The sequence below is a fragment of the Leuciscus leuciscus genome (assembly GCF_965113295.1).
Source record: "Leuciscus leuciscus genome assembly, chromosome: 12".
Taxonomy (NCBI): Eukaryota; Metazoa; Chordata; class Actinopteri; order Cypriniformes; family Leuciscidae; genus Leuciscus; species Leuciscus leuciscus.
Window position 1 is genome coordinate 36,290,731 of NC_138736.1, and position 14,617 is coordinate 36,305,347.

A 14,617-nucleotide genomic window follows, 5' to 3' on the forward strand; every position below is an offset into this window, starting at 1 on the left:
AGTCAGATTAAGCGTAGAGCTAAAGTAATATTGAAACTAAATTCCATTAAATTAAGTGAACTTCACTGGAGCGCTGAAAAAACATACACGCATTTTTCCTTCTCCCATCGTTGGATTCCATCGTTGGGCAAATGGGTGGTCCTTACAGTTTTAATTTTAATTTTTACAGATCCAATTTCACAACTTCTTTGACCAATTTCTAATTAAGTATTTAATAATAGCAAATGTACAGTCAATTTCTGTTAAATTAACTAAATGTATAAGTACAGAATACCTGCACATTTACAGTATTAGTCATTGAACAAACACGTGAATGATACATGCACATTAAATATCCACATTAAAAGGCAATTGCTGTAAACCTTTATACTCTAACTGTTATTATTTTATACATTAACAATTATATTTTATCCAAAGTGACTTACCAATTAAGTGAACAATAAAAGCAACAAGTGCAGTGACAAGTCCCAGTTAGTATAGCACAGTACACATATCATTTTATTTAATTTTTTTTATATATATATAACAAAGTGTTTCTTGAAAATGAGTTGGGCAGGTCATTCAGGAAACAGTCCAGGTGAAGGTCAGTGAAAGTGATTTTGAATCTCTTTGGGATGATGGCACCACAAGGCGCCGTTCACTTGCAGAACACAAGCTTCTGGAGGACACATAGATCTGAAGCAGTGAGTTAAGGTATATGGCTACCTTTAAATATCACTCTTGCTGCAGCATCTGGATCAGTTGCAGAGGTTTGACTGATGCTGGAAGGCCTGCCAAGAGAGCATTACAATAGTCCAGTCTGGATAGAACAAGAGCTTGGACAAGGAGTTATGTAGCTCCGTGTAACACAGTTCAGATGTTATGGGAAGAAGGAGGCGGGAACCGGCGAACATTCAACAATCTTTAATATCAAAAATAAAACAAATATCTAATAATAAAATAAACAAATACAAAACAAAAATATAGCTACAAGCAGCACTTATCGGGGCCAAGCAGAGTAAGACGACAAGACATGGCTGAAAGTGTCAGACCAACTGCAAAAATGAGCAATTAAAGACATTTAAAGAGGATTTTAGGCGAAATGGCTGAACAATTATTTAAACAGTAAATTTTAGCTCGATTTTGGCACGATCCATTTGACGTAGGGTGTCGTGGGGATTCGTAAACGACAACGGGCGTCGGGACGCAAGATTCGATCGTTTCATCTCGTATAGTGTGTCATTGTGGGCGACAACCTACGTCGCGTCTGCGATACTTCACGACATCACGATAATAAGACTAGCATGTTTTTTTTTTGTTTTTTCGGACCTCCACGACGGGTTCCGTCAAGAGTGAGTAAGTGAGTGTGTGTGTTTGTGTGCGAGTGAGTGAGTGAGTGAGTGAGAGTGTGTGTGCGTGAGTGAGTCAGTGAGCGAGTGTGTGTGCGCGAGTGAGTGAGTGAGCGAGAGTGTGTGTGTGTGTGTGTGTGTGTGTGTGAATGAGTGAGTGAGTGAGCTTGAGTGTGTGCGCGAGTGAGTGAGTGAGCGAGAGTGAGTGAGCATGTGCCTGTGTGTGAGTGAGCGTGTGTGTGTGTGCGTGTGTGTGTGTGTGTGTGTGTGTGTGTGAGTGCATATGTGTGTGTGTGTGTGTGTGTGTGTGTGTGTGTGTGTGTGTGTGTGTGTGTGTGTGTGTGTGTGAGTGCGTATATGTGAGTGAGTGCGAGTGCGTATATGTGAGTGAGTGCATGTGTATGTGTGCGAGACGAGTGAATGTGTGTGTGTGTGTGTGTGTGTGAGACGGCACGCGATGACTTGTCCACCACAAGACAAGATTTTAGGAGTCAAAATTGAGGTTCAGTGTTGTATAGAAAATATTGAGAACATTTCACTAAATAAACCAAGAGATACATTTTCCTAATTTATTTTAAGGAAACATATTTGAGGTTTGAACTGAGGAACTGATTAAGCTGACAAAATTAAGGGACAAAGGCTTCCTATTTATTTTAAGAGAATTAGTTAAATTATGCGGTTTTATTTAGAGACACCATTGTTAGTTCCCAGCATGCTTTGCACATGGCTGGAAATGGAGAGTAAATATTGAAATTAAGCGTTATTTTATGTGTTTTTGAGTAAAGGGAACATCTGTTAATGTTTAATGTTCAGTTTTGTTTGACATTTGAAAGAGTTTCTATTATGTTGAAATTTTGATCATTACCATTGTGCAGAAGAGTAGGGCTCATGCTTACGTTGTGAATAACTGCAAGTATACATGAACTGAAGAATGTAGTGTATAATATGTGCTCTCTCTGCCTGTGTAATTCTGTATCACCTAGAATAATCTATGTTTTGTTATCTTTAATTGTAATCTCATCCTAGATGTTTCTATGTTTATATACGGTATAGACTGTTTTATAGATATTTAAAAAATTATTCATTTAGGCATATAACCTGTAGGGGAGAGTGGGGTGATTTGTGCCAGGGGGGAAGTAGTTCCACCCTTGTTTCTGGAAAACCATAGAAGAAATTGGTCATGTGACCACATAATTTTGAAAAGCAACCACTTTTACTCGTCCTCCAAAGAAGAGAGACACATGGCATGAGAGTTAAGCACATTTTAGTGCAAAAAAGTGTTTTTTCCCTTTCAAAGTAACATTTCTATGATTAAGGTTTTTTGATTGTAGTGTCTGAACAATTATAGACAAGTTTGAAAACATTTCACACATGTTTTAGTGCTTTAGTAGGCTACACAATGAGTCTATACAGTTAGCATGATGTTAGCTCTTACACCACCAGACCAGATCCAGACCACCTAGATCTACATACTCACAGGGGATAATCTTGAGAAGTGAGGAGATGGGCATGCCTCATCATTGTTTGACTTAGGCCTGCCTGCTATTTGTTTAACCCTTAAAGACCTAGAACATTTTTGGGGCGCCTGACTCACCTGCACTTTTCTTTGTTTTTCTAACCCATTCTAGCAGCAAGCATCAAGTGCCATATATCATTTTAAACAGGAGAACCTAAAGTTTCCAGCTAGCTCATTTAAAGTCCCAGTTTTACATTTCTTTTGTCAGAGAATTTATGAAATTAACAGGATTTTAAGAAAAACAGCAGCAAAAAATGTGGTGTTTTCAGTGTGAACTCAAACAGAACTTCCTGAAGTTTTGTTTTTTTCTTTTAGAAAGTTAGACTTGGTTGTTTTAGACTTCCAGATGAAATTTTGTCTACATGTAACAATCCCTCAGCAAGTTATAGCCATTTATTATAATATTATTCTAGGCGTTTTTGAGTAAAAACAGGTGTATTACATTTACTGACAATGTAGATGTGTCCAAATAAGTTCAGGAAGTAAAGTAAATAGAAAAGTTGTTATATTACAACAGAACACTGAAGCAAACATTTTTCTTCAGAAAATTATATTATAATTTGAACATGAACAACAAATGCAAACAATATAACAAGTAGTGACAACTGTGCAATATAAATACTAACAATACAATATAGCCTACAGAGTGTAAATGAACAAATGGTTCAAATAATCTTCACAAACTAAATACAAAAAGAAATAAACAGTGCAAATGAAGAAATGGTTCATTGAGGGTAATATACTGAGTGCTAATGAACAAATAGTGCAAATAATCTTCACAAACTAAATATAAATAAACAGTGCAAATGATTCAAACAATCTTCTGAATCGGAAGGTTCCACCAGGTCTAACGACTCGTTTAAAAAAATCTATTCTAACACATCCTCCGATTTGTACTGCTGTTTTTTTTACATACTCATGCTCTTTCGTGTTTTATGCTCTTTCGTGTTTTGCGCTATGGTCAAAAACTTTGCATCCGTTAGTTTTCATGCGTAGTTTTCAATGCATTGCGTTTGTTAAAAATGTATAAAGAAACGTGATTGGTTGTTAAAATCACCAATCACTATGTTTGTTGGTTGAGTCGATGACCGTTTGGACGAATCTGGGCATGGGGGTGGGACTAAGCATCAACAATCGTTCCTGTTTGGCTCAGAGAAAGAAACCACATGTGTTTCCTTGACGAATCACTGCTGCAGATTTTGATGACGCAATCACCGGCACTACGGAGCCACTGAATGACCAATAGAGACACCCGTGATAACACAGGAAAGCTGAGAATCTCATCTTTACGGTGCATTTTAAAGCATACAGATTGGATTAGCGACTCAAAAGTTATTAAACATTTTAGAACGATAGTTATTTTATGCCGCGGGCGGACGTATCGGTCTTTAAGGGTTAATTTAGCTAACACTGATTTCAGTTTTGAGTTTGCACTATGTTATTAAAGAGAAGTTTTATTCCGTTTTTAAGTGGCCTTTGTCACAATAGGAATGTCACAATAGGATGTTTAGAAATTAGCCTAGTCACTTTATTCTTATATGTTACATAATTGACAGACAGCGCTATGTCAACAGGCATCTATTGCCAAAGCCTTTTTGCCTGAAATGATTCACAAATATCATATTGTGTTGCTATGGTGCTCTAAATGGTTGCTAGGGCGTAGCTTGATAGCTTCACAATGACCCTGAGAGACTGATTGGTCGTCTGAGTAAAATGAGCCCGCCCCCTTGTCTCTATGACACTGTGATCCAGAGTTATGTTCAATACAAAATCCCTATGCAATTGCTATGCTATGGTATTCCAGGGTGACAATATCTAAATAAACCTTAAATGAGTAATTTTGTATTGAATTTATCTTGCTTTCATATAGCATTACGGTTCATAACATTAAAATGTTCTGTTTTACTTCAGAAATCACTGGCACAATTTACCCCCAATGTATTCCCCCAAAGGCACAACTTCCCCCGCACCAGGGGCAAGTTGTGCCATGAGACCACTTTTTTCCCAAGAGCTATATTTCTGAAACAATTTATTTCAGATCCAAAGTTTTTGTTCTCAGGGATGCACCACATCCTGAAATATATGTACATCCTTAAGTTGAAGGCATTACTGCCATGGCCTCACTTTAAAGTCACTTTGAGTAAAAACTGGCACAACTCACCCCACTTTCCCCTACTCATTGACAGTTCTGATAAGGTAAGCGTTAACAGCTAAGGGGTCGTGGATGACAGGCGCATGCGCATTTGTTGTAATGTGTTACCATGTGCCTGTGTGAGCAACGCCATCTCATGTGCTGTTCTGAAGAAATCATTTCAAATACATGCACAAACTGTTGTATGAGGTGAAGGAGTAAGGCATAAGTTAAATATGCTGTTACAGCGGTGAATCGCTCAATATAGAGTGTTAATCAGATCAATCCATAATTAAATGTGAGAAGTGTCTTTGATATTGATGCACTCTGTCTTTAAGACGAAAACAGAAATGTGCTTAGTTGTTAATGTCTATATTGTGAAGTTTATGGTGTCAGTTAGACATGAATGGATCAAAGGAAATATTAAAGTTAATCGAGGTGATAGATGCATGCGCATTTGTTATAGTGCATTACCATGTGCCTGCGTGAGCAACGCCATCTCATGTGCTGTTCATGTTTTGTAATTTCAGTTTCAGTGTGAGACAGTAAAGAACCTTGATTCCCTTTCAGTCGCTCACGTTCGACGTGACAAATAAATTGCTATCATTTCAGGGAGCCCTATCATCTCGAGTGTCAACAGAACGGGCCAATGACTGTTGGCATGCGTGAATCGTGTCACGTGCACTAATGTGAAACTTAACCACATTTAATTGTTGATAAAAAATAAATAAATAAAATCCATGAAGCTGGAATAAAAGGTTTTGTTAGTTCCGTTTTTTTTGTTTTGTTTTTTTTTAAGCAGAGGGTCTGTTTCTTGTGATATATTGCATGTTCAGATATTCATACAACAAAATATTCTGGGGGCCATGAAATTATCAAAAATGCTGGCGGTGGCTGGCAACTTTCTTTCTTTTTTTATGCTGGTGAGAAAAAGGTCAAATGTTTTTCAAAATAAGAAAAAATTGGATCACTGAAGGTTCTTTGGAGAACAAAAATGCTTCTTCTATTCTTCTATGACATCACTGTCAAAACCCTCTTTTGGAACATTTCATTTTAATAATGTATATATTTATACTACGTGTAGTGCATCCTTATTACATTTGATTTCATATTCTACAGTTAAAGAGTGTTTATACTGAGACGGACTATAAATAAATATTTTCTTTATAGGCCTGCATTAAGACTTCTTTGCAACCATTGAGATGACATTATAATATGACATTTTAGCAATCAAAATGTTAACCTGGAAAAAAAATATGCTGAGAAAACGAACAGTATTTATATCGTTTTTACCTCTTCACAACCACGTCCAAGTGATCTGAGGGTGCGCGCGCTTCCTGGTGTGTGACGTGTGCGTGCGTTCTGGCGCAGTCTGAGCAAGCGCCGGAAAGTGTACAAGAGGTAAAAACGATATAAATACTGTTCGTTTTCTCACACAAACCGCTCGTTTTGTGTCTTAGGCCATCAATGTGTACTTACGATGGGGAATTGTTTAATTTGGACTTCTCTGTGCATGCTCTTTGAGGTGGTGACCATAGACCTGCATTATATGACTGCAGACAAGAACGGTTTGACCTAAAAATATCAAAATTGAAACTACTTTGGAAACAAAGACACCTACATCTTGGATGCCCTTGAGGTAAGCTAAAACATACCAAAATTTAATTTCAAAGTGAACTATCCCTTTAACAATATTTGCAGTACATAATTCCAAGTCTCAAGTATAAGCTAGATTATAAGATAAAGCAGAAGTTAAATGCAGAGAAGTTGAGAGTTATAGGAAGTTCAGTTGATTATGGTTGTGGTTTAGTTTTCTCTTAAAGAAGAGTGACTTCAGCTATTTCTTGAGAGCTGTTTTTATGTTGACCTTAAATAGTATAATTCTCTGCTCTGAACCATAAGCGACTTACATCTGATCTCACTATTAAAACTGTAATTTTTTACTCCATCTGTATTTTCTTTCCTCTAAAGTTAAAGTGACGCACTGGATTGGTCTTAATGATTTGGACACTGAGGGACACTGGGTCTGGGTGAACAACCAGCCACTAAATGATTCAGCAGAGTAAGAGCTTCATTCATGTTTAAAATATAACCTTTGCATGGAAAAACAACCAATACTAGTTGTAGTTTGTTTTTTGGTTCTGCAGATTCTGGATAAAGTGAGAGAATGTCAGAGAGCCTGATACTAAATTCTCTAATTCAAAGAAAGAAAACATTATTTTCTCTCTAAGATTTGCGTGTGAAGCTGCAGCGGAACATTCATTATGTTTTCATCACTTTGAATAAAAAAAAAAAACATAAAAAAAAATGCAGAGAACCAGTTCATTTGTAATACACAGTGTAAATACATGCATTTATTTCCATTCGAATGGAGTTAAATGACATATATGCTTTCAGTATTAATGGTATATCAGTGTATTATTCACTGATATACCATTAAAGGCAGGGTAGGCAGGATTTTTCTAAAAAAACTTTTTCCCAAATTTGTTTAAACTGTCTTTATATACAATACATAATTAAAATGTAAGTACTCTGAAAAAGAGAGTATCAAAATCGAGTGTCTGTAGTCCTCTCAGGGCTGCAATAAACACAGCTACTTATTTCCATTCGGAACTAATGAAATGATTGGCTGGGCGACTGTCACTCTCCCTCGCTACCATGGCTACCACCCCTGCTGCTACAGGAGCTGCCCACATGCGCGCACCCGTTTGACTCGAGGAGGGGAAGAGGCATGGAGAGAGGCACGGAAGCTATAGGAAGAATCACAATTATGGCAGAGAAAGAGCAGTCAAAATTTCCAGTACCTGTATTTACAGTCAGCCAAGGCAAACAAGGCAAAAAAAAAAAAAAAAAGGAACTAGTAAGGTAGAAAGGTAGGCTACTTGTCTCCGGAGTGTAACGTTAGTCCTCATCAGAGCCAACAGTGTTTTCATCGTGGAAGCTCTTACATGCAAAACACCGTATATGTTATGAATCTTACACAAAATTCACCTTCATCACAGTGTAACTGATGGCAATGGGAAAACGTGTATCAATGCAACCTGTTTTTAGCTTTGCCTTATGTTACTAGCTCGTTACCGAATCAAACTCAATATATTTTAAACTTTACCAGTATCGATATGCTAGCTTGATAGTGAGTACTAACAGCCATGTTAGTTGTTTATATTCATAATGATAAAGTTAGGTATTTTATTACATGTGATTCTGACATGATGTCACTACATGCACTGCGCTCCTCTCCGCTCGGCCCTGCTCCTCCTCCAGCTGAGCGGTCGGCATCGCGCATTCATGTGTTTTGGGGGCGTGGCTTTGGAAGGAGCCCAGAAGGGAGGGGGTGGAGTGAATGGAATAATTAGCTGTGTTTATTGCAGTCCTGCGAGGACTAGAGACATTTTAATTATGTATTGGTATATAAAGACAGTTTAAACAAATTTGGGAAAAAGATTTTTAGAAAATCCTACCTGCCCTGCCTTTAATACTGAAAACATATATGTCAAGGTGCCAGACATGATTCATTATATTGCTGTCCATTTAAAATGAAGATACAATTGTATTAGTCTCTTTTAAATGAATATATAAGATTTCTATAAAGACACTTATTTAGAGATGTGGTATGAATAAAACAAGCACTAATGTTTTAAACTGCAAGCTGTCACATTCTCATATATCCAGTTCAGAATCACTGAATCAAAGATATGATTTGTTTACTTTTCATGTTATCTTCAGTGAGAATTTGTTGTAATATTTGTGCACTTCGGTATTATTAAATATATTCTAAAATCTATTTTAAAAAAGTATTTTAAAATTAATTTTGAAGGCTAAAATAACATTCACACATTAAGTCAGTTTTCAAAAATAAAAACCTTAAATGTTACTCAGGAACCTTCTTAAATACAACTTTGGGAATAAGTTAGTATAGTCTCAGCAAAAAAAGAAATGTCCCCTCACTTTCAAATGCTTTTTTTCCCATCAAATTTCTATATTTCATTTCAAACTGAACAAACGGGAGGGGTCATGTAAGCTTCTTCATGACTACAATTAGACTGAGAACTTTTTACCAATCTTACTTCTTTATTCTCTTGAATCCATTTTAATCCTTTAATTATTCAGATCAATGCACTCACTTCTCTCTTCCAGCTAATTAGGTGCCAAGATCTATATATCTATAATCAAAAGTTGTAAGTGTTCTGCACTCTAAAATGTATTAAGTTAAAGCAGGAGATAAAAAACTAATACAAACGTTTAGCCTGTCTAAATATTAGTTGCTAGATGTGTTCTTCAGACTCATTACTTCATTATTTCCTGTCTGTATAAATGTGAGTGACATTTTATGTGACTTCCTTATTCTGAACAAACTCGAGCAGAACTGAAGTCTCAGCGGACACGTCTTCTGTCAGGCTCATGAAATGGATTCAGTCTATGAAAATACTGATTTCAAACTTTCAACAGTTTCTTCAGATGAAAACCGATCTCAATACAGAGGTAAGGCTGGGAATATCATCAATATTCATTAGAATTTCTTTTTCTAATATTTAGCACTGCAGTTACCGTGTAGGGGAGACCGGGGACAGTTGCAACATGGGGATGGTTGCAACATGTCATTTTTCTCCAATCAGAAACAAGCTAGAGTGATGACACTCATACTGCACATGCACAGTTAGACAGTTTTTTTGGTTCATTCAACCATTACACATTTGTCCGATGTTTATGTCCAAAGCGGCTTACATTACATTTACATAAAGATGGAAAAATTACATACGACTACTCCTTAGTTAAAACAACAGGGTTCCCTTAATCTCAGCATAAGATGTTGTGACTTTTTCTACATTATCTATCTATACACATGCATTTTTAAATTATTATTATTTATTTTTTTTGCTTTAAATTTCAGTTTAGTTTTAGTAAGTTTCACTAATGGTTTTGTTAGTTTTAGTTTAGTTTTTATTTTGTAAACACATTTCAGAAAAAGAAAAAAAAACATCTAACAATGTTAGAAATCAAACTACTCTTGCATCTCAATGATCGCATTACATTTACAGGAACTATTTTGTCAGCAGCGGGGGAATTTTACTTTGCTCCGGTTAGTGATGAGTGTCAGCGGCAGGTAAATACACTTGCGTGATTGTCATGTGGACCGGCTCTCTCGGTTGCCTAGGTAACTTAATATCACTCCGCCGCTGCTGTAGACTGTGCTAATAAATACAGGGAACAAAGTATAACTATTGCAATGCGATGAAAGGGTAGTTTGATTTCTAACATTATTCTCTCAACAGACATTTACATCGATAGTCTGGCGTTATAATTGATTTGCTTTTGGTGTAATGTGGAGTGGGTAAAACTGTTTTTAATGGCAGGCTAGCAGATACCGTTGACTCGCGCTAGCCTAGCACCGGCGAACTATGCAACTGGAAGGATGAAAAATGTTGAAAACTGTCTCCACTGATAAATAACACCCAGGCTAACTTGGAAATGAGGTCCGATGTTCAAAATCCTGAACCACCCCTTTAAGCATGCAGCAAGGTGCTCTCCTTGAAGTTTATTTCGCATGTCAGTTTTGATATGAAATAGAAACAAACATGCATAACCATTTTATAAGATAGCAAAATTAACTGACAATTTTCAGATTGTGCTTTCTTGCAATATGGTTTAAATTTAAACCATATTGCAAGAAAGCACAATCTGAAAATTGTCAGTTAATTTTGCTATCTTATAAAAAATGTGTTTTTGAAGGAGAGAAGAGTGGATGTTTGACGGATGTCTTGAGGAAGAGCATTCCACAACCTCGGAGCCACTACGCTAAAAGACTCCCATGGTTACCAGACTATTGAAACCGACTGAATATGACACAGCCCCACCGAAGATATTTTTCACCAGCCGCCACTGGTTTAAAATCACTTACCCTGTTCATTGCTGATAAGTCTCGCTCACAATTTAATATAGTTTAAGGCCATTTTGCGATTTCAGTCTATATATTGTTTAGTCTATGTTGTTTAAATGGATATCATATAGATCAGTGGTTCTCAAACTTTAGACTGGCGTGCCCTCTAAGGCTTTTAACATCCTTCTGCGTACCCCCACTCCTCAGTCTCACCTTTGACAATATTTGCCCGCTTAAATCGATTTTCCAGTAGCCTGGTTAAAACCAGACCCTTCTCAGTTGAAACTGAGTATAGGGTCTGGGGAAGCTATGTAGACAAATCATTTCCAAAGGGGCGTCACCAACCGACGTAGCTCAAATTCCTCTGGCCGCAATTGGATAGTCATAAAACCGATCAGATCGATGAAGGAGATGACGTATGCTTCGAGTGTTGTTCTTTGCTCCGGTTTTAACGAAAACGGTAAGTTTAAATCGCTCAAAACAGACGCGATAACTGATTCGTTTATATACTGTCTATGATTCGAACGAGTGATGTTCCACGGCGGCATCCATCTTTGTAATGAAATCTCGTCATCATGTAAATCCCTCCCCAAACGTTTCTGATTGGTGCCGCGATTTCGGCGGCACAGAAATGAGTTTGAATGGGCTCTTCTCCAGACTATCCTGGAGAGAGAATTAAAATTCGCTGGAAGTAGTCTGGGTTTTCCCAGGCTAATTTTCAAGTGCATTTTTTTACCTTTACAAATACCTTTATAAAATAAATAATGCTTTAAATAAAACAAAACAAAAATCAATAGAGAAATATGCAATGATGGTAAAAACAAAGTGATGGTTTTAACATGTTAAGCTTCTGGACCATTTTTGGGGATTTCCGCCTGGATTTGCCTACCCAAATTGAAAAGCCTCCCATTTCCACATATTTTTTTTTAATAACATTTTACAGGAAACCCTTTGCAGTTTCATAAAACAGTGCTAAAAGTGCTAAACATATAAGTATATGTTGTCTGAGCTGTAATAACAGTTTGGGTCATCAAACAGGCTTTTGTTCCAAGGTTGGATGACCACATGGTATTCAATAAAACTCATTCTAGTCATAGTAAAAGCAGTGTGCAGAACTACTGCTTTAAAATTGTAAATAATAAATTAATACCTATCCCTTTGATGCACCTGTCTAAAACATGCAAATCCGTTTTAGTAGCCTTATATTTTTGCAATTGGAAATAAGTGACATCTGATTATTAAAGGAACCGTATGTAAGAAATGTATTTCAATTAATCATAAAATGGCCCTGATATGTCACTAGACATTAAGAAATCATGTTCATTTCAAATACTTATATCACTGACAACAGTAGTCCGGCCAGGATATTGTCATTTAAAAGTGAAGTTGCAACCCTCAACTGATGTTGATGTTGTCATGTTGTGTTTTGGCCTGAAGCGCCACCCTCCACCTATCTACCAATCACGAAGTCAGTAGTATTTCGGCATCCGGGTTGCCAGCTCTGCTCTAGTTACCACAGCTGCAGCTACAAACGTGTCGGATAAAAAATGCCAGCCTATCTGGCAACCTCGAGTCAGGGGGGAGGGGGAGGGGATACACCGCTCTACAGTAATTTGAAATGATTGCAGTACCAGTTTTGGCCACAATCTTACATACGGTTCCTATAATGATGACAAAAAAAATGTAAAATAGTTTGAAATGACAATATTTTTTTTCCATCTTTAATGAGGTTTTCAGCAAAATATTAACAGGCTGGTAAATAAAACAATTCTAATGTTTACACTGAACTGGCAAGTGAACAAAAAAACGAATTACTCCAGACCAAGATTGGGGGGAGGGTGGTTGGGGAAGGGGGAGAGAGATAAACTAGAAATAAACACATGCCTTACAGTACTTGTGTAAAATTCCTCATTACTTTCCACCCCTGTATGCCCTCCAAGGCGCATGTTTAAGATGTTCTGCTGCATGATGCTTGATTGTAGCCTCTGTTGCTTCTTTATCCCATTTCATGACTGCAGCTGCAAGAGTTATACAACAAAAACATATATATATATATATAAATATAATACATACAATATTTTTATACCCCATTGTTTACAAGCGTGGAGGAGGAGGATTGTTCAAATTGTATTGTATGTTGAATGACATATTTATGGCTTTGTGTCAGTTTATTGTTTAAAATGGTTTGTATTAGTCTTCGCAAGTTCGCTTTGTAAACAATGGGGCGGTACTTCTGCCTACGTCCAGCGTGACCTTTCCAACGTGATTACGTAATGCCTGGCACGTCGCAGACCAGCACAAGACGAACAATTGTGGCTAAAAAATTTTTTTGTTGAAAAAGACAGATCGTTTCGCTAGATAAGACCCCATTCCTCAGCTGGGATCGTGCAGAGCCCTTTGAAGCTGCATTGATTTGGACTTAACAATTTGTTTACCGTTGAAGTCCAAAAAACGTAATTTCTTTTCCTCTGAAGAAAGAAAGACATGAATATCTTGGATGGCATTGGAGTGAGTAAATTATCAGGAAATTTTCATTTTGAGGTGAACTAATCCTTTAACCCTTAAAGACCGATACGGCCGCCCGCGGCATAAAATAACTATCGTTCTAAAATGTTTAATAACTTTTGAGTCGCTAATCCAATCTGTCTGCTTTAAAATGCACCGTAAAGATGAGATTCTCAGCTTTCCTGTGTTATCACGGGTGTCTCTATTGGTCATTCAGTGGCTCCGTAGTGCCGGTGATTGCGTCATCAAAATCTGCAGCAGTGATTCGTCAAGGAAACACATGTGGTTTCTTTCTCTGAGCCAAACAGGAACGATTGTTGATGCTTAGTCCCACCCCCATGCCCAGATTCGTCCAAACGGTCATCAACTCAACCAACAAACATAGTGATTGGTGATTTTAACAACCAATCACGTTTCTTTATACATTTTTAACAAACGCAATGCATTGAAAACTACGCATGAAAACTAACGGATGCAAAGTTTTTGACCATAGCGCAAAACACGAAAGAGCGCAAAACATGAAAGAGCATAAAACACGAAAGAGCATGAGTATGTAAAAAAAACAGCAGTACAAATCGGAGGATGTGTTAGAATAGATTTTTTTTAAACGAGTCGTTAGACCTGGTGGAATCTTCCGATTCAGAAGATTGTTTGAATCATTTGCACTGTTTATTTATATTTAGTTTGTGAAGATTATTTGCACTATTTGTTCATTAGCACTCAGTATATTACCCTCAATGAACCATTTCTTCATTTGCACTGTTTATTTCTTTTTGTATTTAGTTTGTGAAGATTATTTGAACCATTTGTTCATTTACACTCTGTAGGCTATATTGTATTGTTAGTATTTATATTGCACAGTTGTCACTACTTGTTATATTGTTTGCATTTGTTGTTCATGTTCAAATGATAATATCATCATTTTCTGAAGAAAAATGTTTGCTTCAGTGTTCTGTTGTTGTAATATAACAACTGTTCTATTTACTTTACTTCCTGAACTTATTTGGACACATCTACATTGTCAGTAAATGTAATACACCTGTTTTTACTCAAAAACGCCTAGAATAATATTATAATAAATGGCTATAACTTGCTGAGGGATTGTTACATGTAGACAAAATTTCATCTGGAAGTCTAAAACAACCAAGTCTAACTTTCTAAAAGAAAAAAACAAAACTTCAGGAAGTTCTGTTTGAGTTCACACTGAAAACACCAAATTTTTTGCTGCCGTTTTTCTTAAAATCCTGTTAATTTCATAA

At 36.9% G+C, this 14,617-nt stretch overlaps 1 protein-coding gene across 2 annotated transcripts in view; it reads left to right on the forward strand.

The window, feature by feature from the left end:
* LOC309511190 (vitelline membrane outer layer protein 1-like) overlaps positions 1–14,617 on the forward strand; it is a 127,456-nt gene that overhangs the window by 81,074 nt on the left and 31,765 nt on the right. Inside the window, exon 1 of one of the 2 annotated variants that reach the window (XM_082186317.1) lies at positions 9,333–9,457. The exons of the other annotated variant lie outside the window; for it this stretch is intronic. Within the exon in view, the coding sequence (XP_082042443.1) occupies positions 9,382–9,457 (76 nt within the window). The 5' untranslated portion in view covers positions 9,333–9,381. Of the gene's footprint in view, positions 1–9,332; positions 9,458–14,617 lie in introns of those variants that run through there. 2 annotated transcript variants of the gene reach the window in all.